The following is a 26,449-nucleotide window of genomic DNA, read 5'->3' as shown; positions in this document are numbered from 1 at the left end:
CTGAGTAATTAAGCAATTAACATCCCATCATGCTTAGGGTCATGTATAAAAATGATGGGCAGGCCATTATTTTGTCTACCATGGCCCATCATATGATAACAATGCCCCCATCCATAGGGCATGAGTGGCCACCGAATGGTTTGATGAGCATGTAAACCATATGACATGGGCATCTCAGTCACTAGATCTCAACCCAATTGAACACTTATGGGAGATTCTGGACAGGCGCATGAGACAGCGTTTCCACCACCTAGGAATGGGCGGTATCCACATTTTCATACCATCATAATGTTTCTGTACCTTACCGGAGTGCACGGTATTCCCGGAGTGCACACAAGGGGCGCTATTTCAACAACAAAGAAACAATTAGGCAACAGGGATCTTGATCCAGGAGGGGATTGAATGTCTCTGCTGTAACCAAGAAGCTTGATATCTTGATATCTATCCACTTAGATTTTTTTTTTACGGTATTGAAAATTATGCTGTCATTATTAAGAATTTTTAACATTTTAACATTTTAACATTTATTTTTTATTTATCCTTTGTTTAACTAGGCAAGTCAGTTAAGAACAAATTCTTATTTGCAATGATGGCAACTCCGGCCAACCCCGGACGACGCTGGGCCAATTGTGTGCCACCCTATGGGACTCCCAATCACGGACGGTTGTGATACAGGCTGGAAATACATAAGGTATAAAGCCTGGTGTCATTTTATCACCCAAAATGGTGTTGCATCCCTCCAATGGAGTTCCAGACACTTATATAATCTATGCCAAGGATCATTGAAGCTGTTCTGGCGGCTCTTGGTGGCCCAACGCCCTATTAAGACACTTTATGTTGGTGTTTCCTTTATTTTGGCACTTACCTGTACACCTAGGTGAAGGTAGCCTTTGTTGTTTATACACAAATATGGCTTATAGTGTTTGTGACATTTCTAGTGTATCAACAATTAGATATACACCTACACTAGTTGAAAGTGAAGGTAGGCTATGTTATGTTATACACAGACAGAGCATAATAGTATAAGTTTGAGCAAAAGTCTATGTTTGTGATAGTGATAGGACAATAGCAGTGTAATAAAAGAGAACGTAGCTGTTTAAGTCCTTTGGTGGAGGAAGGTCTGCTCTGTGTTGTGTCATAATAGGACTGCAGCCTGGAGCACTGACCGTGCTGCTGACAAGGAAGGATGGCCAATCCCCTAATCATCCCCTAATCCACCTGGCCAGACGACTGACATCCTCTAGACTGACTGCAGAACAGACTGACTGTTGTTGTTTACTTTGAGATCAATGAGGATAGATAGAATATAGACTAGTGAAGTGTATAATTATATTCAGGATGAAAACTGTTTTGTTCCATCAAAAAGAAAATGTAATATCCACTACCGGTCAAAAGTTTTAGAACACCTACTCATACCTTGACACAACACAACTGATTGGCTCAAACACATTAAGAAGGAAATACATTCCACTAATTCACTTTTAAGAAGGCACACCTATTAATTGAAATGCATTCCAGGTGACTACCTCATGAAGCTGGTTGAGAGAATGCCAAGAGTGTGCAAAGCTGTCATCAAGGCAAAGGATGGCTATTTGAAGAGTCTCAAAATATTAAATATATTTTGATTTGTTTAACACTTTTTTGGTTACTACATGATTCCATATGTGTTATTTCATAGTGTTGCTGTCTTCACTATTATTCTACAATGTAGAAAATAGTACAAATAAAGAAAAACCCTTGAATAATTAGGTGTTCTAAAATGTTTGACCAGTAGTGTATATACATTTTTTATTCATACAGAATACCACTGATGCCTCTTCAATTTCAGCATGAAATTATTGCATCTGTAGCATTTCGTTTTGTTGTAGGCAGACTTATTTTATCTTTACCTGAAGGAATAAGACTGTCCGCTTCTGAGTCTGACACTGCGTGAGAGAGAGAGAGAGAGAGAGAGAGAGAGAGAGAGAAAATTGTGTGTTGCCATGGTGATCAGATTCACAGAGCCTAGTCCCCGTTTCACTGGGGTTGGAGCAATTTGGCAGGATTGAGCCTCCGACTGTGGAGGAATCCAGTCTTCTTCTGTGGACAAACAGAGAGCGGCAAGATAAACGGCCCTAGCAGTCATGTGTAATTATTACCTTAGAGGCATGGCACCCACACCCAGTGATTTATGAGCCGTTTGAAGGACTGCTTAATGCCCTGGCTGTAAATTATAGACAATATATTTACAGCAATACAGCTGTCGAGGAAGGACAAAGCAGCCCCAAAAATTACTCTTCAGACATGTCCAGTTCCCTTTGTCATCTTGTGTGAGTCAATGTATGGATATACACTGCACTCCATTGTTGATTAGTGGCTCACAATATCCACTGTCAGATCTCTATTGACCCACATGGACTTATATCTGCAAGCATTCCCCTTTACTGTCGCCTGCTGCTGATAATATCTATTATGAATGAGACTAGCTGACTGTGCTGGGTCACAGATGCTGCTGTGTGTGTGAGAATCTCTTTCTCTCAGTACTGTTTGGTTTATGACATGGCCTTATGGGTGGAGGTATAGAAGAGCACTTACATAATGAGCCTCAGTGTAGAGCCAAATGCCACCCTGCTCTGCTCCAGCCTTATCTGGTAACAAAAGTGCTACCTCATGCTTCCTGGGGCGCTGTTTTCCTCTTTCCCCCCAGTGAGTTGGCTGTACAAACAAACAGCTAGCTTCCAGGGAGACAGAAGGCTCTGGCTCTCCCTCTGTGTGTTGAAAGAGCAAATGGCAGCCAGGCCGGGTCCCACTCAGGGAGAGATAGCCGAGCAAGCGCCCGGCGCTACTGCTGTTAAAAATAGCTGCAGCCCCAGCACTGGAAACAATGAATTCTGACAAGGAAGGAAGTTGTTAAACTGGAGGCTAATCTGACCGAGAGAGGCGATAGTCATTCAAGGTAGTCTGAGTCACTCAAGGTCTCCTGGCCGCTCCCACCCCGCTACTGAGGTTATGGGGTGACAAATAGCAGACACCACACTACTCTGGGGTAACTTTTTAATGGCTACAATTTTACACGTTAACTGTGTTCAACTTTCCGTTAACTGTGTTCAGTTTCCCATCTGGCACATATGACACATATTGAGTCAGTCAATAGGGTCAGGAGAGGATATGCCCATATGTAAACTGAACCAGGGCCTGTAATCATAGAGTCTCAAAGTAGGAGAGCTGATCATGGATCAGTTTTGCCTTTTCAGACCATAATAAATAAGATTGTGTGGACAGGGGGAGCTGATAATAGAGCAGCACCCTTTTTAAATACGGCTCAGTACTCCACCGCCAGTCAATGTTTTAGGCAGCAGGTAGCCTAGCGGTTACAGCGTTGGGACAGTAACTGAAAGGTCACTGGTTCGAATACCCAAGGTGAGAAAATCTGTCGATGTGCACTTACCTCTCATTTGCTCCAGAGGTGCCGTACTAACTGCACCTATCCGGTGTATGTGAACAATAAAACAGCCCATTTTTTTGCCCTACACACCCAACAAAGGATAATTTAAGAGCTGAGACATCGCAAAACACAGAGGATCTCGGTGGAAGATCTCTGAGCTGTTTCCACAAAACATCAGTCTCTCTCTCTCTCCCTTGTGTAGGCGTTGAGCTCAATGACACATCGTCTAGTCACAGTACACTGCAAACATTGATCTGAGAGCGAGGTGGGAGTGATAGGGAAGTCGTGTTGATATATTGGCAGCACAATGTTTCCTAACTCACCACCAAACATTAACCCCGTGACTCACACAGGAAGTACTGTACACAGACCTAAATATCACTCCTGTTTTTTCGACAGTCAAAAAGTACCTTTCTCCACTCTTGAAATGATGCATCTGTGGTCAAAATATTATTTGGCACACAGTGTAAACCACAATATACTGATTTGGTGCAGCCTTTTGCCTTATGCCAACTGTATTTGAAAAAGTCATTAGTATGTTATGGATGGCTCGTTGTGAGAGGAAGAGGTGACACTTTTTATTTGTCTATTGAAGTGACTTTTATTTGTCTATTGAAGTGACTTTTATTTGTCCATTGAATCAAATCACATTTATTTATATAGCCCTTCTTACATCAACTGATATCTCAAAGTGCTGTACAGAAACCCAGCCTAAAACCCCAAACAACAAGCAAAGCATGTGTAGAAGCACGGTGGCTAGAAAAAACTCCCTAGAAAGGCCAAAACCTAGTAAGAAACCTAGAGAGGAATCAGGCTATGAGGGGTGGCCATTCCTCTTCTGGCTGTGCCGGGTGTTCAAATGTTCATGGTCAAATAATAATAATAAAGTAGTTGTCGAGGGTGCAGAAAGTCAGCACCTCAGGAGTAAATGTCAGTTGGCTTTCCATAGCCAATCATTAAGAGTATCTCTACCGCTCCTGCTGTCTCTAGAGAGTTGAAAACAGCCGGTCTGGGGCAGGTAGCACATCCGGTGAACAGGTCAGGGTTCCATAGCCGCAGGCAGAACAGTTGAAACTGGAGCAGCAGCATGGCCAGGTGAACAGGGGACAGCAAGGAGTCATCATGCCAGGTAGTCCTGAGGCATGGTCCTAGGGCTCAGGTCCTCCGAGAGAGAGAAAGAGAGAATTAGAGAGAGCATACTTAAATTCACACAGGACACCGGATAAGACAGGAGAAGTACTCCAGATATAACAGACTGACCCTAGCCCCCCGACACATAAACTACTGCAGCATAAATACTGGAAGCTGAGGCAGGAGGGGTCAGGAGACACTGTGGCCCCATCCGATGATACCCCCGGACAGGGCCAAACAGACAGAATATAACCCCACCCACTTTGCCGAAGCACAGCCCCCACACCACTAGAGGGATATCTTCAAACATCAACTTACCATCCTGAGACAAAGCCGAGTATAGCCAACAAAGATCTCTGCCACGGCACAACCCAAGGGGGGGCGCCAACCCAGACAGGAAGATCACGTCAGTGACTCAAACCAGTCAAGTGATGCACACCTCCTAGGGACGGCATGGAAGAGCACCAGTAAGCCAGAGGCTCCCAGTGGAGAGAGGGGAACCAGCCAGGCAGAGACAGCAAGGGCGGTTCGTTGCTCCAGATCCTTTCCGTTCACCTTCACACTCCTTGGCCAGACTACACTCAATCATATGACCTACTGAAGAGATGAGTCTTCAGTAAAGACTTAAAGGTTGAGACCGAGTCTGTGTCTCTCACATGGGTAGGCAGACCATTCCATAAAAATGGAGCTCTATAGGAGAAAGCCCTGCCTCCAGCTGTTTGCTGAGAAATTCTAGGGACAATTAGGAGGCCTGCGTCTTGTGACCATAGCGTATGTGTAGGTATGTACGGCAAGACCAAATCAGAGAGATAGGTAGGAGCAAGCCCATGTAATGCTTTGTAGGTTAGCAGTAAAACCTTGAAATCAGCCCTTGCCTTAACAGGAAGCTAGTGTAGGGAAGCTAGCACTGGAGTAATATGATCAACTTTTTTGGTTCTAGTCAGGATTTTAGCAGCCGTATTTAGCACTAACTGAAGTTTAATTAGTGCTTTATGCGGGTAGCCGGAAAGTAGGGCATTGCAGTAATCTAACCTAGAAGTAACAAAAGCATGGATTAATTTTTCTGCATAATTTTTGGACAGAAAGTTTCTGATTTTTGCAATGTTACGTAGATGGAAAAAAGCTGTCCTTGAAACAGTCTTGATATGTTTGTCAAAAGAGAGATCAAGGTCTAGAGTAACGCCGACGACTGTACAACCATCAAGATTAATTGTCAGATTCAACAGAAGATCTCTTTGTTTCTTGGGACCTAGAACAAGCCTCTCTGTTTTGTCCAAGTTTAAAAGTAGAACGTTTGCAGCCATCCACTTCCTTATGTCTGAAACACAGGCTTCTAGCGAGGGCAATTTTGTGGATTCACCATGTTTCATTGAAATGTACAGCTCTGTGTCATCCGCATAGCAGTGAAAGTTAACATTATGTTTTCGAATGACATCCCCAAGAGGTAAAATATATAGTGAAAACAATAGTGGTCCTAAAACAGAACCTTAGTTGATATGTCAGAAGACAAACCATTCACAGAGACAAACTGATATCTTTCCAACAGATAAGATCTAAACCAGGCCAGAACTTGTCCGTGTAGACCAATTTGGGTTTCCAATCTCGAGGACAGATGCAGAGCCTCGGTCTGACGCCATTAAAAGGTCATTTATTCACAAGTGCAGTCTCAGTGCTATGATGGGGTCTAAAACCAGACTGAAGCATTTCGTATACATTGTTTGTGTCACACCCTAACCTTAGAGAGCCTTTTTATGTCTCTATTTGGTTTGGTCAGGGTGTGATTTGGGTGGGCATTCTATGTTCTGTTTTCTAGGTTTGTGTATTTCTATGTTTTTGCCGGGTATGGTTCTCAATCAGGGACAGCTGTCTATCGTTGTCTCTGATTGGGAATCATACTTAGGCAGCCTTTTTCCCCTGTTGTGATTGTGGGACGTTGTCTTTGTTAGGGGTACTATAGCCCTTGTAAGCGGCACAGTCATTTTTTTTTTTGTGGTTATTTCTTGGCGACATTTTAACAAATAAAAGAAAATGTACGCTCACCACTCTGCACCTTGGTCTCATTCCGACGATGGACGTGACAGTTTGTCTTCAGGAAGGCAGTGAGTTGCTGCGCAACAGCTATTTCTAAAATATTTGAGAGGAATGGAAGATTCGATATAGGCCGATAGTTTTTTTTATATTTTCTGGGTCAAGGTTTGGCTTTTTCAAGGTTTGGCTTTATTACTGCCACTTTTAGTGAGTTTGGTACACATCCGGTGGCTAGAGAGCCGTTTATTATGTTTAACATAGGAGGCCCAAACACAGGAAGCAGCTCTTTAAGTAGTTTAGTTGGAATAGGGTCCATTATGCAGCTTGACGGTTTAGAGGCCATGATTATTTTCATCATTGTGTCAAGAGATATAGTAGTATAGTCTTTCTGCCAGCAGAGTTGTGCAGACTCAGGACAAGTGAGCTTTGGAGGAATACGCAGATTTAAAGAGGAGTCTGTAATTTGCTTTCTAATGATTGTGATCTTTTCCTCAAAGAAGTTCATTCATTTATTACTGCTGAAGTGAAAGACATCCTCTCTTGGGGAATGCTGCTTTTTAGTTAGCTTTGCGACAGTATCAAAAAAACATTTTGGATTGTTCTTATTTTCCTCAATTAAGTTGGACAAATAGGATGATCGAGCAGCAGTGAGGGCTCTTCGATTCTGCACGGTACTGTCTTTCCAAGCTAGTCGGAAGACTTCCAGTTTGGTGTGGCGCCATTTCCGTTCCAATTTTCTGGAAGCTTGCTTCAGAGCTCTGGTATTTTCTGTATACCAGGGAGCTAGTTTCTTATGACAAATGTTTTTAGTTTTTAGGGGTGCAACTGCATGTAGGGTATTCCGCAAGGTTAAATTGAGTTCCTCAGTTAGGTGGTTAACTGATTTTTGTCCTCTGGCGTCCTTGGGTAGGCAGAGGGAGTCTGGAAGAGCATAAATTAATCTTTGGGTTGTCTGAGAATGTATAGCATGATTTTTGATGCTCCTTGGTTGGGGTCTGAGCAGATTATTTGTTGCAATTGCAAAAGTAATAAAATGGTGGTCTGATAGTTTAGGATTATGAGGAAAAACATTAAGATCCACAACATTTATTCCATGGGACAAAACTAGGTCCAGAGACATGTTGGACAAAACCCACTGGGTTGATGATGGCTCCGAAAGCCTTTTGGAGTGGGTCTGTGGACTTTTCCATGTGAATATAAAATCACCAAAAATGTGAATATTATCTGCTATGACTACAAGGTCCGATAGGAATTCAGGGAACTCAGTTAGGAACGCTGTATATGGCCCAGGAGGCCTGTAAACAGTAGCTATAAAAAGTGATTGGGTAGGTTGCATAGATTTCATGTCTTTTGAGCTTCTAGTCGAAAACATCGTTTTTTTTGCAAATTGAAATTTGCTATTGTAAATGTTAGCAACACCTCCGCCTTTGCGGGCTACACGGGGGATATGGTCACTAGTGTAACCAGGAGGTGAGGCCTCATTTAACACAGTAAATTCATCAGGCTTAAGCCATGTTTCAGTCAGGCCAATCACATAAAGATTTTGATCAGTGATTAGTTTATTGACTATAACTGCCTTTGAATTGAGGGATCTAACATTAAGTAGCCTGATATTGAGATGTGAGATATCACGATCTCTTTCAATAATGGCAGGAATGGAGGAGGTCTTTATTCTAGTGAGATTGCTAAGGCGAGCAATGCCATGTTTAGTTTTGCCCAACATAGGTCGAGACACAGACAGTCTCAATGGGGTTAGCTGAGCTGACTACACTGACTGTGCTAGTGGCAGACGCCACTAAGCTGGCAGGCTGGCTAACAGCCTGCTGCCTGGCCTGAACTCTATTTCATTGTGGAGCTAGAGGAGTTAGAGCCCTGTCTATGTTGGTAGATAAGAGCACCCCTCCAGCTAGGATGGAGTCCGTCACTCATCAACAGGCCAAGCTTGGTCCTGTTTTTGGGTGAGTCCCAGAAAGAGGGCCAATTATCTACAAATTCTATCTTTTGGGAGGGGCAGAAATCAGTTTTCAACCAGCGATTGAGTTGAGACTCTGCTGTAGAGCTCATCACTCCCCCTAACTGCGAGGAGGCCAGAGACAATTACTCGATGCCGACACATATTTCTAGCTAATTTACAGGCTGAAGCTATGTTGCGCTTGGTGACCTCTGACTGTTTCATCCTAACATCGTTGGTGCAGTGACTAAGCAAGCTGAAATTAGTGATACCAGCTGAGATTCATATATAACAAAAGTATTGTAGGTTTTGTTGTTTGTCTTGTGTGCAGCAAGAGTATTGTCAGGCTGTTGTTGTGATGCCCAATGGGGGAAGGTCGGTTGCTGGGGCTGGCAGCTGAAATCCAACAGGCTCAATATGTCAGCATTAAGGCCACCTGGGACACTGCCACGTTGCCATCTCCTGGGACCTGACATCCTGCAGTAGCAGTACACACAGCCCATCTCTTCACCACGGAGCCTTTCCAACTCATCTACCATAGGGGGTTCCGGCAATAACTCCTGTTTACGGGAGAACAAGATACTATAAGATACTAAACGGGGCTCTGTAAGGGCATTACCGTCTCCCAGATTTCCATAGGACGCATGATGCTCTCTAATCACATTATAAACCACATGTGATTTATTGCAGGGTTAATCGCTGTGGATCTGGGAGAGTTTTTGTACGTAAAATTACGAAAATGTATGCACTCACTACTGGATAAGAGCGTCTGCCGTTTTTCCTCTCCTTCCTCCCTCGCGCCCTCCTGGTGGCGTCATTTCACTAAACTAGGGAATGGAGAAGTGGGGTGTATCAACGAGGCGGTTCTGAGAATATTGAACGATTTTGTATCAACAAGGCTGCTCCAAGAATATTGATATTGCAACATAGTAGCCAACGAGGGGGCGGCTCGTGTAATTTTTTCCCCTGGGCTAGTCTGCAACATTACTAAAGTGTAAATGTAAAATGTTTATAGAGTCGACATAGAAAGACTTTAGTGTTCACATTTATGTTGATCGTACTTACCAGATAAAGGTCTCTTTTTGATGCAGAGATAGAGCCGCAGTCAAAATAGCAGCACTCTAGAAATCAGGCAGGAGTAACTAATAGTAGACGGTTAGACCTTAAGAATGAATCAGAGTGGGATGGCCATTTTAGTAAATTGCTTCGACTTTCAAAGGAAATTGCTTGGAAAATTGGGATTATTTATTTCCCCGGGGCTTGTGTCAATAGATGAGAAGGGACACCGTAGTAGGTGGCGCTGCATGCCTCTCTCCTGCACAGGACGATGTAGTGTTAAACTCCCTCCCAGGGTTCATCGTGGGTCACCAACCCTGCATGTGAACACCGGCAGTCAGGCTGCACAGAACCCACTGTCATTGTCGGGCCGCCCATGCATCTGAATCCCAGGGCTCGGCCCAGGTCTGGACCTGCAGCCAGCCAGCTGCCGAGCCTCTGTGTGTCTGAGGGGAGAGGAAAGTAGAGTAGAGCGGGACAAGACACACAGTGCTGCCCGGGTAACAGATGAGCCCTACTTTTCACCCAGGACCCATTTGGAGCTTAATGATCCAGAGACAGTGAGACGGTAGGAAGGAAAAGAGAAGGAAGAATAACAAGAGGGGGGTGGGGGGCAGTGAGAATTCAGAACATGTTGGGTCTGAATTTATGACTGCTGTCGGAGCTGCAGTCTGTCATCCCAGCCTTGTTACTGGACTGGTTCCCCTGGCAGAGCCACTAAATATATCCTAGATAACCCTCCTGCGCTGCGCTGTGCGCCACTGCCAGGAAGAAAAAAGGAAATAACCTCAAGTTTGCTCGCTGTAGAAAGGTGGTTGGCTGTACGTCCCCTCCCTTCCTCGCCACGTCCCTCCCTCCCTTCCTCTTCTACCCTGTCTCATTTAAAGAGCCTCCATCATTACACCAGTGTGGTCACTCCGTAGAACTCAATAACTATCGCCCATCATTACATGGCACTCAGAGGGGTCATAATCACAGACAGTTATCTTCTCTTCGTTTAGATCACACGGAGCAGGCAAGATGTGTTCCATCGACCTCCCTCTGTAACCACTGCCATGTCCTGGCTAGTAGTGGGAGGGAGCCTGCAGGGCCCAGTGTGGCATTGATTGGCTTGGTCCATTATTTATTTATTCATGTGTTTACATGCACATGAGAAATGGTCTCAACGACTCTCAAAGGACTGAGGGCTTCTGAGGAAATTCAAGCTTCTCGCTCTCTCTCTCTCTCTCTCTCTCTCTCTCTCTCTGGGATAAATTGACATCTAGATTTGCTTTTCAGTGGAGAGTGATTTCAATGAATAGACACCTTGCTTTGTCCTCTGAAGTGAAGCACTTACCCCAGGTGATGGGACCATCTGGTACAGAAAGAGCAGTGAGCTGTTTTTCCTCTCCTTCCTCCCTCGCTCCCTCCCGGTGGTGTCATTTCACTAAATTAAGGAATGGAGAAGTGGAGTGTATCAACGAGGCGGTTCTGAGAATATTGAACCATTTTGTATCAACAAGGCTGCTCCAAGAATATTGATATTGCAACATAGTAGCCAACAAGGGGGCGGCTCGTGTACATTTTTTTCCCTGGGCTTGCTTGTCTCTGTCTGATGTTATTGTGTTGCTTACATAGAAGTTGCACGTCTCGGTGCTCATTATATATATTTTTGAAACATCCCTAAATCCACACTACAGCTAAATAACTTATCAATATTTAATGATGTTTTGCCAGCAAGATTGATATGTTAGAATATCTCATTTTTATTGAGGAAGATGGACAAGCAAGACTGAGTGAGAGGTTGACATGCACTATACCAGAGGAATATAGGTTACAGGTAGGATTGGGGATGTAGGCAGAGGATGATGATGAAGTAGGCCTACAGCAAGAGGTTACAAAGTTAGCCCAACTAGGTCATCCTTAATGATTTGCATTATCTCAATTATCATTTTGTCACTGCATGAGAATGCACACTTGTTATAGCCTACAATTTGTCTGGCAAAACAAGCTGACGGGCAAAACAAGCTGACCGGCAAAACAAACTGGCACTGTCTCTGCACTCTGCACTCTCCTCCAATACGCTTAACAGCCATTATATTTTAATCGGGATTGGAATGATTTTAGTAAACTTTTTTTTTGTTTACTTAAAAATGTTGCTCTTGAGCTAGAGTATGGCCACTACCATACCCAACTGACGCCCCTTTTCCCTCCCGTTTGACTTTATTCCAGAGAGGCCGCCAAAAGGAGAGAGAGCAGAGCGGAGGAGAATGGCAGCTCCTCTCATCTTGCCAAGCTCTCTGGCTGTTTTACTCTGGATCTTTGTTATTCCTCCTCTCCTATCTTCCTCTCTGCCATATCTCTTCTCCCCCAAGCTATTCTGCTACAGTGCTCTGGTGCTGTGAGATCTCCCTGGGGTGGATCTGTAGAATCTTAATTTGATCACTCCTTTTTTGCTGAGAATTTTCCTGCATGTCCATTAATTATAAACCACATAAAAATGTGCATTTCCTGTTGCTGCAGGATTATGTTCTTGCTGTAGCAAACTGGCTCAAATTAAGATCCTATATCTGTATCAAAAGGTTTGCCACTACCTGAGAGAGCAGAAAAATATGGCTATTGATGCTCTGTGGGAGAATGATCACATCCTCCAGGATATTGTTAGCGAATCAATGTAACTAATATGGGGGGAAATTGTATTGTTATTTTGCAATTATAAGGATTTTATTGCAAATGATTTATTTCTCCAGATTAGTGTTGCACTCGGCTGGATTAGCTCAGTTGAGGTCTCAACCTTCTATTGATAGTTTGAATGTTAGAATTCACAAGGTGCAATTTCGAAATGTTGTTGTGCATCAGCATTCTTACTCTTGATATATCAGTCACTGAGAGTCACTCAATTAGCCATGTCAGCTAACAATTTTTAGATTGGTAAATCAGTTTAGCCAGCTATCTAAACTTGTAGTAAGGCCGAATACCAGCCAGGCACGCAGGAGACGTGCCCAGGGGACCTGATCTCCAGGGGGCCCCCCATTGATTTTGTTAGTCACTTTTACTCAGATATCATTAACATGGCATAAGTCATGGCAAAATGTGTAGAATTTCAGGAAATGTACTTTCTCTTGCCATCAAGAGGGGGGGGGGGGGGGGACAAATTCTCACTTATTGCAGAAGAAAAAGCTGTACTCTGCCTTAACGGCCCCCTACGGGCTTGGGCCTGTAAGCCCTTTCATTAATCAGGCCCTCGTTGCACTCTGTGTGACTGTAGGTGTCAAAGAAAGCATGGCTTTGCATGTTTCTTTTGTTCTGCAGTCCCTGTGGATTATTGCAGGTAGATAGTATAGATGTTACATATCATGCCCTCTAGATATCACCTGACACCAATATGGATGGGGTTGACAAGTCCCTGCTTGTCCCTCCTTGATCTGTCACGCTGGCACCTTTCCAAGCTAGCAGGGACAGATGGAGAGACACTAGTTTCTTAGATCACCTTGTCCCCCTCTGCCTGAGAATAGGTTTCATGTTCAATATTTGAGGTTCAGAAATAGTGTTGAAGGCTTACTACACACGTGTTATGGAGGCACATTCTCTTATCTCTAGTCCTGACAGTGGTGCTCTTCTGCCATCTCCTGGTGAAATGTGGCATTCCATGTCTAGTCACCAAACTCCTCTGTTCATTTACTCAATTCAAAAATGTAAGTCGACGCTGTATAAGGTCAGATGTGAAAAGTAATTCTCAATTTCTTTATTGGCAGGTAAAACTTCCTTTCCCTGTTAATCAAATCACAAATCTTCCACGGAACGACTTCCAAATGATGGTAAAAATGCACAAACTGACCTCAGAGCAGCTGGAGTTCATCCATGACATCAGGCGGCGGAGTAAGAACCGCATCGCAGCGCAGCGTTGTCGCAAGAGGAAGCTTGACTGCATCATGAACCTGGAGTGCGAGATCAGAAAACTGGTGAGTGTGTCTATAGATCTGCATGACATGTCATCCTCTCAGAGATATCCTGTAAAGGCTACAGTACATAGTATATACAGTAGATCTACTGGCATTCCACATACACACACATATATACATGCACACACTGTCAGACAACTGCCTTCTTCACACATAGGCTATTCTCATTTTCACACATTGCTTTCTTCTTTTTAATCAACTTTTCGATCATACATTTTTTCCCCCTTGTGATGGTTCAGTTCACAGGCAGGCAATACTATTGTAAACACATAGATAAAGAATCACACTGCTTTCTATAGACCAGGGGTGTCAAACTAATTTTGTCCCAGGGTCCGCATTCGGTCTTCAACGAGGTCCTGATGGTACATTGAGAATGTGTTATATTTCCTTGCGGTAAAAATGTGCCAAAAAATGTCCTCTGTCAATAGTTTTGTTATTTTTCTATGCTCCCTGACTATCTAGCTTTCATTTTGGTGATTGTTAGAGAGCTGGACACAGTCAAGAAACTATATGAATGTAGTTCTATTATAATTTCTACACAGTTTCCATTTAGTTTTATTAATTTTAAAGTATATTGACTTCGTTTCCCAAAAAAAGACATTCCCAAATATACTCATTCAAGTTTTATTCTACATTGTAGAATAATAGTTCATAATAATTCAACTATGAAATAACACATATGGAATCATGTAGTAAACAAACAAGTGTTAAACAAATCAAAATATATTTGACATTTTTGATTCTTCAAGTAGCCACCCTTTGCTCGGAGGATAGCTTTCTCTCAACCAGCTTCACCTGGAATGGTTTTCCAACAGTCTTGAAGGAGTTCCCACATATGCTGAGCTGGCTACTTTTCCTTCACTCTGCAGTCCAACTCATCCCAAACCATTTTAATTGCAGCACTCCATTAGTCTCCTTCTTGGTCAAATAGCCCATACACAGCCTGGACGTGTGTTTGGTCATTGTCCTGTTGAAAAACAAATGATAGTCCCACTAAGCTCAAACCAGATGAGATGGCGTATTGTTGCAGAATGCTGTGGTAGCCATGCTGGTTAAGTGTGCCTTGAATTCTAAATAAATCACCAACTGTGTCACCAGCACAGCACCCCCACACCACCTCCTCCATGCAGAGATAATCCGTTCACCTACTCTGCGTCTCACAAAGACACGGCGGTTGGAACCAAGAATCTCAAATTTGGACTAATGTCCATTGCTCGGGTTTCTTGGCCTAAGCAAGTCTCTTCTTCTAATTGGTGTCCTTTAGTAGTGGTTTCCTTGCAGAAATTCGACCACGAAGGCCTGATTCACACAGTCTCCTCTGAACAGTTGATGTTGAGATGTGTCTTTTACTTGAACTCTATGAAGCATTTATTTGGAATTCTGCAATCTGAGGTGCAGTTAACTCTAATGAACTTATCCTCTGCAGCAGAGGTAACTCTGGGACTTCCTTTCCTGTAGCGGTCCTCATGAGAACCAGTTTCATCATAGCGCTTGATGGTCTTTGCGACTGCACTTGAAGAAACTTTCAAAGTTCTTGGAATGTTCTGTACTGGCTGACATTTTCAGGTCTTCGCTTATTTGACCTGTTCTCGCCATAATATGGACTTGGTCTTTTACCAAATAGGGCTATCTTCTGTATACCACCCCTACCTTGTCACAACACAACTGATAGAAATTCCACAAATGTTTATTTTTTAACAAAGCACACCTGTTAATTGTGTCCAAACTTTTGACTGGTACTGTATATATATATTTATATTTTTATTAATCAAACCACCCGCGGGCCGGATTGGACTCCCGCGGGCGGTATGTTTGACACCCCTGCAAAAGACTAGAGTAGTAGAACAATGTAGTGTCTATATATAACAGTTCTCTCCCTGGACTTAACTAATGATAACATTTTTGACAGCGCAACAAACATTACCTTGGGATAGAGTGATATTAATTTTTTCAACACCATTGTGTCAGCACATTCAGGCCAGCTAACTGCCATCTAGCTGCCACAAGTACAGTCAGGTGTGTGGAGGCTGGTGCAGGGGCAGGCAGGAGACTTCATTATAGAGTAGAGCATCCCCAGTAGAGTCATGGCTGTATCTCTCCTATCTGTACCTCCTTGCTCCTGCGTTTCCATGGCATGGCGGTCTATCACAGGCAGATGCCATGCTTTTTCCGAGGGTGGTGGAGCTGCGGCCTCTGATGTGTATCAACCGTCCACACATAATATATATATATATATATATATATATATATATATATATATATATATATATATATATATATATATATATATTATATTATATTATATTTTAAACACACACACACACACTAGTGCTATATTCTCCACAGAGGACTGACAGCCTTCCCCTTGATATCCCCCATCAGCAGCTTATATATGAGGACATCATCATCAAACCTCTTTCCACCACCTAGTTCCTTTTTACCTCAGTGCATACAGCATGCTGAAAGTGCTTGCTCATCACAAACTTCATCAAAAGTATGCTCACGATTGAAACAAATGATTTAATATATGCTTAGGGAGCAAATAATATAGGTTATGTGAATACTTTCATGTTGCTATGAAGAAATGAATACCATTCGTTATGTATCTACTGGATAGTTCATACTGCTGCTAGAGGATGTGTGGAGTGTTTACAGAACATTAGCTGCAGTCTCAAAGGGATTAGCAGTATGTATGTGTCTCTTTGCTCATTGTCAGAGCACAGCTCATGACATTAGTCCTCATCATTAATATTAACTTTTGTGTCCACCAGGTGAACGAGAAGGACAAGCTGCTGACGGAGAGGAACCAGCTGAAGGAGTGTATGGGCGAGCTGTGGGAGAACTTCTCCTGTCTGTCCCAGGAGGTCTGCAGGGACAGACAGCTGAGTCCGGAGCAGGTCCAGTCCCTGAACCACCACTGCCCTGTCCTGAAGCCCGGCACCACCAACGCCACCACCACTGCCAGCAACGCTGCCTCTAACAGCATTGACCTCATCACCCACTCCAGCTCAGCCACCCCGGAGCCCAGCTTCCTCAAGTCCTCCGGGCCCTCAGAGAGCGAGCCTGATTGGGCCATGGGCAACGGGGCTGATGGGGGGCCAGGTAGCAATGAGGCGGAGGGCCAGGAGCCAAGTTTATACATGGAGTCGGGGTTCTCGTTCAATGAACAGTCCAATCAGACGGTGACGGTAGACTTCTGCCAGGAAATGACTGATAAATGTACAACTGACGAACAGCCGAGAAAGGACTGTACTTAGTAAACTGTGGTTTTAATGTTTTTTATTATTTAATTTCTAGTTTTTATTTTCTTCTGACAAACCCCTTCCTCTGGGTTGGTGAGATGTTCAGCCTCTACCAGTGTTCTTTAAACAACAGGTTTTTTTGTTTGTTTTTATTTATGTCTTTTTGTTGTCTTTTTATAGGTTGACACTACAGTTGTCTTAACAGCAATACTGTTCTCCAGGTATTCTCCTCTCTGTAACCATGACAGAATAGGGACTTCCCACACCAAACTCAGCTCACAATGGTGCTCCACCATGCCCTGTCAGGAAGCAACCTCTACAGTGGACACACTGTTCTCTATCTATACAGTCTACTCACAGGGATGGGCAAAGATCACATCTTCAATTCAAACCTCAATGGACCTAACAGCAGCACTCTTTGTCTCTCGATCTACCTACAGTTTCTATCTCTCTTTCTTTGTCTTTCTATTTCTCTCGCTCTCCCTTTCTCTCTCTCTCTCTCTCTCTGTCTCTCTCTCTGTCTCTGTCTCTGTCTCTCTGTCTCTCTCACTCTCTCCTACTCTGTCTATTTTCCTATCACTATTTCTACATCTAACACTTCCACTCTATTTCTCTCTCTCACTATCTTTCTAATTCTCTCACTCTCTCTTGTGGCTCTTGTCACAGCAATTCAAACTCAGGAAAATATATTCTGAATGTTCAACATGATTCATGAAAATAAGAATTCAGCTTCTGTATATGAGAGGTTTCTGAAGCAGACTGTAAATGTTCATATGCAAAAATGTATTTTGTACAGCAAAACTCTGTGTACAGACAGTACCTTAACATTCCTCCTTTGCCTTCCTCAGCACTGAAACAAAAGAGAAAAACAAACGATTTGGCAGGTGGTTCCCAAATAGCTATGTTCCCATACATCAGCAAAATCATTGTATTTGGATGTTGTAATGGTAACTTTCAAGTACTTGCTTGGGCAGAACGTAATAACGTATAATGTATGGCGCATGGTGACTGTCACAGTAATATTGTACAGGTAGTGGCTTAGACATTTCTTTTTCACTGGGGTTATATCAAGTACCTTTTTGCTAAGGGAAAATATTTGCTTAGCTTTTTCCTGATTAAAGGAAAATTCGACATAAAGGTGGGTGTTCTTAAACTCAGGAAATCAGCTTGACACACACACACACACACACACACACGGATGTTGCTGGCGAGGACAGTGTAAAGTATGTTATTAATCCGTGGCTTGCGCAACATCCTTTCAAACTTTGACACCTCTTTAAATGTGAAAAATAGTTTAGGCTTGTTGTGTTTTTGAGGAAACTTTCTTTCTTTTTATCAGTATTTAAAGATGCTTTATGTATGATGGTGAACCCTCTCAGACACCCTTTGAATATCTTCAGTGTTTATGTTTCAATGTGGTCGAGAAATTTGACAATAGATACCTTTTCAAGCTGAGGGACAGATATTCTGTCTGTAACAAAAAAACACACACAAAATATTTATATTTGACTAAGGATACTTTCTCCAATGAATCTGGGCTCAAGATCAGGCACTTTCCTTCCAGCACCAGACACTCCATTGTAACTAGATCCTATAGCACTTCATAGAGGGTCTACGTCAGGTTCAGAACCCTGAAAACACTGATGCTGGAGCACTTGAATTGGCACTTAAATTAAAACATCTTATTGATATAAATATATCTATGAAGACATTATATTCAAAAACCTAAAGCAATCAGATGTATTATAAAAAAGAAAGCCAACATAACATGTAGAGAGTGTTCACATCTTATATTTGTATTTCTTTCAGAATGAATCATTTATTTGGGACTTGAGTTCATGTGAAAGCATGATAGTAACATGTTTGCCCTGGTTGTACATTTGTTGAAATCATAATATTCTGTGATGTGAATGCATGCTGCCTGTATATTTGACCTAGTTATTTTGTCTAGCTTATGTTTGCTTCTAACAATAGTCCTCAGCTAAATTATTTAGTCCATCTTCTGATGAACAATATTTAAGCAGTAAGGTACCTCGGGGGTTTGTGATATATGGCCAATATACCAGAGCTAAGGGCTGTTCTAAGGGCTGTTCTTAGGCAATCAGGAGTGCCTGGATGCAGCCCTTAGCCGTGGTATATTGGCCATATACCACAAACCCCAGAGGTGCCTTATTGCTATTATAAACTGGTTACCAACGTAATTAGAGCAGTAAAATGAAATAAAATGAAAATACAAAAAATGAGAAATAGAGACAGAACCTGTCTTTACAGTGAGTGAATTCAATTGGAATAAAAAGCTTTACTCATAGCTTTAACTTCATTCAGGATGAAAAGCTATACAGTGTCGGAAAGAGCGATATTATAAACTGAGTGGTTTGAGCCCTGAATGCTGATTGGCTGACAGCCGTGGTATATCAAACCGTATACCACGGGTATGACAAAACATGTACTTTAACTGCTCTAATTACGTTGATAACCAGTTTATAATAGCAATAAGGCACCTTGGGGGTTTGTGGTATATGGCCAATATACCACAGCTAAGAGCTGTATCCAGGCACTCGGCGTTGCGTCGCGCATAAGCACAGCCCTTAGCCATGATATAGCGCCCCCCCCGTGCCTTATTGCTTAAATATACACCTTGATGACTGTCTGCAAATTCTTATTGGCGTTACTCTGTCGCACCCTCTTGGACACAGCTGTGTAATACTCTCGTCTTGACTGATATCGAAAGCTGTTGTGATATTAGAGTGCAGCTTTGTAGAATATGTCTGTGTTTCGCAGTGTGCTAGGCTGAGTATTTGACCATTTAGATAAGGTTCCCTAAGATTTTAGTTAGATCCGTATACAGTCATACACAGACAACTAAAACATGCACCCAAATATTAATACACACACAATGTATGTCCAATGGCGTCTTTTCCCCGGGCGCCGATGACGTGGATGTCGATTAAGGCAGCCCCCTGCACCTCTTTGATTCAGAGGGGTTGGGTTAGATGTGGAAGACACATTTCAGTTGAACGCATTCAGTTGTACACCTGACTAGGTATCCCCCTTCCCTTATGTAAGGAAGGAGTGTAGAGCAGTTGTACACCTGACTAGGTATCCCCCTTCCCTTATGTAAGGAAGGAGTGTAGAGCAGTTGTAATTGTTGTTTGTGAGGTTCTTCTTCCACTTTGGCTTTTCTCTGATTCATATTCTATCACTGAATTGGAACAATATACATCAGTCTCCATTATCAGGTACAAAACAGGAAACACATTTGTCAAATCATATACAATTCCTACCCAATAAATGTACATTTACTTTCTCGTTTTTGACGTAAAAGTGGAAAGCATAATGGTCCACCAGAAAAGCACACTCTCATTAGGCTACACTTTGACAATGTGGGGGAAAATGGATTGAAATTCATAAAGTTTCTATTGTCCTCGGCCAATCAAAGCTATACCAACAGATATCTTTCAATATCTGTTGTTAGATGGCCTTATAATGCTATTAGGATTAATATTAATGTTATTCTTTGGATAGCAATGAGTGCATAGCCTATTTCTGGTTTGTACTGTACGTACAATAATTCATCATTGTTTATTCTCTACCTAGAGCCCCAAGATTGATATACAGTAAAGGTTGGTGGATGCAGATAGAAGCCCACTGGGCACAGACATTATTTCAACATCTAGTTTTGATATACATTTGGTTGAGTTGTCGACTAATGTAAATGCAATGTGAAATCAATAAAAAACGTTTACCATGCCATTGGATTTAGGTTAAAAGCTTGGTGAAAAAATATGCAAATCCAATCAGTTTTCCACATTGATTCACTGTCACCACATTGAATTGTTTTGTTGAAATAACGTGGAAAGAACATTTATGCAACCAGTTTTTGCCCAGTGGGAGGTGATACAAAGTAATGAGGGGTTTTTAATGTAGCTGGTCAATTGCCAGTCCAGACCTCTTAGCTCTCTAGTCCTGAGAGAGCTACTCCATGCTTGCTATGCTGTATGGGGTGTTACTATGGTGACCAATGGTTGAAAGTAGTACATGATCGGGTCATCTCTACAGTTACCCCAAGCATTACGGGTCAAATAAGCTTGTTGTGTGTCATCATCTCATTCACACAGAGATTTGTCTGGTTGACCTAAACCAGGACTAGTCATTGGTCTTGTATATCGTCTCAGGGTGCCGAGCATTTTATTTCTCCATTTCTGAATCTGTAGCAGACTTTTGTAATTTAGCTGGTTTCTGGCTGTGTTTGAGTGTCTGAAAGTTTAGCTCACTTCTAACCTCTGGTCTTATACTCCTGAAGCTAATTTCTACAAATGCGGAATAATAAGCTTTGCACAATACAGATGAAAGTCATTAAGAGCTGCAGAGAGAGTACTCAATACATTGGAGTAAACATACATATATATTTGAATTCTGTTTTGGTAGTAAATACAACAAAATGTTTCTCGCTCTCAAGTTCCTTACCTCTGCAGTTTTTTACAAGCCAAAACTCAAAAAACAGTAATGTTATTTGATTTGTTAGCTGGCTATGGTAATTAGTTGGTGGATATTTGTTGTAAAGCTAGATGCATTGAATTCATTATCTTTTTGAGAGGCTTTTGTGCTGTATTCATTTCTCGTTTTGTTTCACTGTTTTGTTTGTTTTAGTTGTTTTTGTGTGCTGCTTTGAAAGAAAAAACACTGTCTGTCCAACTCCAAAAGGTTGTTCTTTTGAAAAGATGAACAAAGCTTGCCTTTTTCACAAATTGCTCAACTTTATAATATAATATACTGGTTTCCTGATTGAATGCACAGGCTGAGATCATTTTAGGAGTAAAAGAAATGTTTACAAAACGGTATCACATGTCATGATGTGTTTATTACATTTGTCATGTAAATAGAATTTGCTAGGTTAAAATTGGACTGAAGGTTAGTTTTCTGTAAACAAAAAATGATGTGTTTTCTCAACTTGTCTTTTCATTCAACTGGGGATGTTTCAGAGTTACATGGATACAAGTGCACCTCCAATTTTTGCCTTAGAACTTGCAGAGGTCATAGTTCACATTCAAGTGAAGTGAGTGTATGCAGGGGCCTACGCCCCCCCCCCCCCATCCCTGAGTCACACCCAGTGCAGACCTTCTCACACTTATCTACCTGTGAAATCCTTCATACCTCTCATTACTGGTCAATGACTGTATCAGCCAACTTCATCAGGTGTTTTTTCTACATGCTTTTTACACAGATTATATGGATTATTGTATTAGTAGATTTTGGTTCATTATTTTTCATGTAAAAGCTCTTTTACATAATTTTTTCTCTCGTTTTTCTAGAACAGTTTTTTGTTAATATTGTCATTTTGAAATAGCTGTAATTTGCTTATTCTCTATTAAGAGTTCTTAACCTTTTCATTTTGAAATGCTACACGACCCTAATGAATTAAAATGACTTATTAACCATTTTAAACACGGTATTGTGCAAACCCCATTTTCATTCATTTCAATTGCTAGCGTTATATAAAGGACATTTTTGTCTAGACACCATTTCTGTTTATGAAATAAAGAAACATATCATGTGCATTATATGGTCATTTTTATATCTGCAAATGCAAAGGTTTCCTTCATCATATATATAACACTGTACAACAGTATGTCATACAATTTTATACACTCATACTTGTACTGTACACTGAGTGAACAAAACATTAAGAAAACCTTCCTAATATTGAGTTGGCTGGATGTCCTTGGGGTGGTGGACCATTCTTGATACACACGGGAAACTGTTGAGTGAAAAACCCAGCAACGATATCAAGCAAGATGACAAGTGTTGAAGATAATGTATTTAATAGAAAAAACATCCATAAAATGGTTCATTAATAAATTCACATTTAGTTGAATTTGAAGAGCCATTATATCTCCAACTTTATCATCATTCTGTACAGTAAACAATATCAAAGTGCTTCCAAAAATCATTCTTACATTTTGAGATAAAATATTTTGTATAGTGGAGGTTATCATATCCCAGTGTTTTAAGTGTATTAGCGATCACAAGCCATGAATCTTTTAAAATTTAAGAATTTCCTTAGAAGGCCAATGTCTCATCATTTGAACATGCTCACTTTAAGTCAAATGTCATTTTAATGTGCTTTCACTCATAAATTCAACAAAAATGATCTGAAATGTGATACCGCAAAGATAGCATGTGATAAATAAAAAAAATAGAAATTAGAACTACCCATGCCAACATAATTGTACTAAAGCATTTACTTCTCGTCCACAATAGAGACATAGTAATGGCATCTTTTTGTAGGAACTAACTCCGACATGGCTCGTTGGCCAAAGCCTTTTGGAAAAACATTTTGTTGTTGTTGTTGAGGCATTTTGGATAAATGCCCGAAAATAAGGTATGTATTAAACACAAGCTTTGAATAGGTCTAAAACGTTTTGTTCTATGAGATCATCTTCAACAGCTGTCACTTTTTGTGAATTTCAAAGCATTTATGTAATCAAAACAAACACATAAAGGGTTCATAATTCATAAAGGTCATGTTAACTGACTGATATTATCTCATAGAACAAAAACGTAGAAGAGCTACGAAGACCTTATTTTCGGTGTTCATCCTAAAGCCCCATTCTTTCCCTATTCAATTCCCCCATAGGAATGGCTGAACGAAACAGTGCTAACTAATTTTCCAGTTTTTAGGATTACAAACTTGTGAACTCTATACATATGTTATTATGAATACAATTAGGCAATTAGAAGGAAGTGTCGCTTTGCGATCAGGGTCCCCACCCAGATCCTTCTGGTCCCTCAGCCAGTTCTCACTTTTTCATGATTGAAGACAGTTCCAGAATCATGCTCTGAAAGAGTGAAAACATGCAGTTATTTCATCTGAATCTTTAGAAATACATGATGAGAATCATACAATACATCCTCAATTTTGAAAAGCATGTTGCATAATGGCTGTAGTTACCATTGACATTCTTCGTCCACTGGCTGGAGGCGGGGTCATAGGTGGGCTCTCTCCTTGGGCGATACGCTTGGCCTCTGTGTCCGCCCCACTCCCGGAGTTCGGGCTATCAGAAGGACTGGCCAGGTTGGTCTGAGAGAGTCCCCGGGACATGAAACTAGCCTTCCTCGCCGTGGGATAGTGGTCACTGTCAGGTGAATCACTCATGTCACTGAAGTCCTGCAGAGCGCTGACCCGGCTCTGTTTGCGCAGCTGGTTCTGCAGGGCTGCTGGTATCTCCATATGGCTGGCCAGGAGTGAAGGAGGTGGCTGTGCTCCATTGTGCCTAGTTTGGCCTGAGCCTTTAGGCCTGTTGGAGTCATCACTGCTGCATGAGTGGTCCCTCTGGTCCAGGGTGTAGCAGCGCTCCACGGCCCCCAGCTGTCTAGGGTACTGCTCTGAACCGTTGGTGCCACCACCATCGTTGTGAGGAGCTACTGAAGGCATGTACAAGGGGACAGCATCCATTGTGCAAGATGTCTGAGTGAACTGCATCATCTTTTGGGGAGATGAGTTTGTAAGGACACACACCTGCTGGACCATGGAGTTTTTCTTGGACCTGTATACTATGCTGTCATCATCTGCACCTTTATTTCCATACAGACTTTGTTTGACTTTCTTCACTCCCAGGTGGAATATCTCGAGGAGATTCAAGAACAAAGAAACCCCAGCGATGACGAGCATGAAGATCATGAAAATGTTCTTCTCAGTTGGTCTGGACACAAAGCAATCCACACTGTTTGGGCAAGGCAATCTCTCACATTTGTACAAAGGATCTAGCCCAATGCCATAGAGTACATATTGTCCGACTATGAAGCCAACCTCCACCACCGACCTCGTCAAGATATGGAAAACATATGTGCGCAACAAGGAGCCCCTGAGTGGAGCTTTCCTTACTCTCTTCTGTTCCTCCAGCTTCCTCAGCTCCCTCTCTATCCTCTGTCTGTCTTCATGAACGGGCTCAGCGCCCTCTAGCTCTGCTTTCAGGAAAGCTTTTTTTTTGTGTCTTTCTTTTTCAAGGGCCCTCAAACGGTACAGTGCATGTCCCATGTACACCAGAGAGGGAGAGGACACAAAAATGATTTGTAACACCCAGTATCGGATAAGAGAAATGGGGAATGCATCGTCGTAGCACACATTCTTACACCCAGGCTGGTCCGTGTTGCAAACAAACTCACTCTGCTCATCGTCCCAAACATCCTCTGCTGCCACACCAAGTACGAGCATCCGGAATATGAAAAGGATGGTTAGCCAGATTTTTCCCACAATGGTTGAATGAATATGTACCTCTTCTAAGATACTCCCCAACAAGTTCCAATCCCCCATCTTCTGTTTCACATATCCTTATGCTGTAAAAAAATAAATAATAAAAATAACAATTTAACATAAACTTCCACGGGGCCATAGTATAGCATAAATATCTTACAGTATAAGCAATTATTTCATAAAGGTTTACTGTGTATATTTTTCATGATTGCAAAACAATTGCTTTTTATTAAATTGATTGATCCAAGAAGGCAAAATAAAATAAAACATCTCAAAGGATTTAAGAGTTAGAATTAACTTACATTTCAACTAGGTTGTGTGTTCCACTTGCTTCAGAAAGAGCGGATTATTTGGTAGAATTAAACTTTTGTTTCCACCGATTGAAGAGATAGGCAACCCATCTCTGAGCATAGCTACAGTGAGTGTCTCTCCAATCTGTTGCAAGCAGGACTCATAAAATGTGAGGATCGATCCACCAAGCGACTGGACAATGACCTGGGGCTAGTTTTACCACACAATTGTTGACAGCAGGACACCACACAGACACAGTAGGACATGTTACCAATACTGCCAACCCTCATGGCCATGCTCTGGACATCAATACATGTCAAATGCGTGCTATTTAAACTTTTCAAATATTTGTACTATAGGTTGTGATTATGTTTGAATATGATATAAATCTGCATGTGTAGTACAACTAATTGTATTCAACTGACCAAGTCAAAAGGGACCAATCAATTGGGCCAGACAGAATGATCAATGAGTCATGTCCCAAGTTAACTATTTCAGGTATTGGACTAGTCTCACCAAGCCTGCTGACCAAGTTCTTTTAATGTAATGAATTCCATCCTTATCAGATGACACAATTTGAACAAATTCACATTGTTGCCATTGATATTTAGGAGGCCATTTATATTCCTGAAAATTAGTTAACCATTTAATCATTTTCAGTTATTAGAAACAGGAAAATAAATCCTTAGGGAATGTATGAAACACTTAATTTGACATTGCATGGTACTGTGTAGTTGCAATAGCCACCTTTAATAATACACCCAAATGGGATTCTAACCTCATGATCCCATTCCATTACCATGAAAGAGAATGTGTCCTCACAATCACTCTGAAATAAAGTTGAATGAAGTTTGAGGTTATAGCAGCTCACCACTTAGGCAAGTAAACCCTTAGGCAGTGACTTCAATTCCCATAATAGTTTCTGGATATGTATATTAGAGCATGTACTACTTTGAAACATTGCCCTCCAGAAGGATTCATTATTAGTGAACTCTCCCATGACAGCTATAACTGTGAGAATAGGTGTGTTGAACTATGACCATTAAGCTTTTCGTTTTAGCCGGAAGATATGCTGCCCTTTTCTACAAAACCTCAGCAGCAGTTCAGAATGTGTCTAAAATATGCTGTATT

The 26,449-nt window shown here is 41.8% G+C and overlaps 2 protein-coding genes across 2 annotated transcripts in view; one reads left to right on the top strand and one right to left on the bottom strand.

Moving 5' to 3' along the window:
- Positions 1–17,646, top strand: part of LOC110529508 (transcription regulator protein BACH2) — a 110,524-nt gene extending 92,878 nt beyond the window's left edge. Inside the window, exons 4-5 of the mRNA XM_021611751.3 lie at positions 13,325–13,531; positions 16,303–17,646. Coding sequence (XP_021467426.2) covers positions 13,325–13,531; positions 16,303–16,788 — 693 coding nt within the window. The 3' untranslated portion in view covers positions 16,789–17,646. The remainder of the gene's footprint in view (positions 1–13,324; positions 13,532–16,302) is intronic.
- A 4,932-nt stretch (positions 17,647–22,578) lies between these two features.
- LOC110529507 (gap junction alpha-10 protein-like) lies at positions 22,579–25,620 on the bottom strand. Its single transcript, XM_021611750.3, has 2 exons — positions 23,726–25,620; positions 22,579–23,612 (listed from the first exon to the last, which is right to left on the bottom strand). Exons 1-2 carry the CDS (start codon positions 25,085–25,087, stop codon positions 23,574–23,576), a joined length of 1,401 nt encoding a protein of 466 aa, XP_021467425.1. The 5' UTR covers positions 25,088–25,620; the 3' UTR covers positions 22,579–23,573.
- Positions 25,621–26,449: the final 829 nt, after the last annotated feature.

The sequence above is a fragment of the Oncorhynchus mykiss genome, chromosome 8 (assembly GCF_057628025.1).
Source record: "Oncorhynchus mykiss isolate SJ-2025 chromosome 8, ASM5762802v1, whole genome shotgun sequence".
NCBI classification, from domain to species: domain Eukaryota; kingdom Metazoa; phylum Chordata; class Actinopteri; order Salmoniformes; family Salmonidae; genus Oncorhynchus; species Oncorhynchus mykiss.
This window is presented reverse-complemented; position numbering and strand designations above follow the sequence as displayed.

Excerpts from the sequence above, each read along its gene's own strand:
- LOC110529507 (XM_021611750.3), bottom strand. The coding sequence starts at position 25,087 with ATGGGGGATTGGAACTTGTTGGGGAGTATCTTAGAAGAGGTACATATT. Across the intron at positions 23,613-23,725 it reads GTGGACGAAGAATGTCAATG|AGCATGATTCTGGAACTGTC; the intron begins GTAACTACAGCC and ends TCACTCTTTCAG.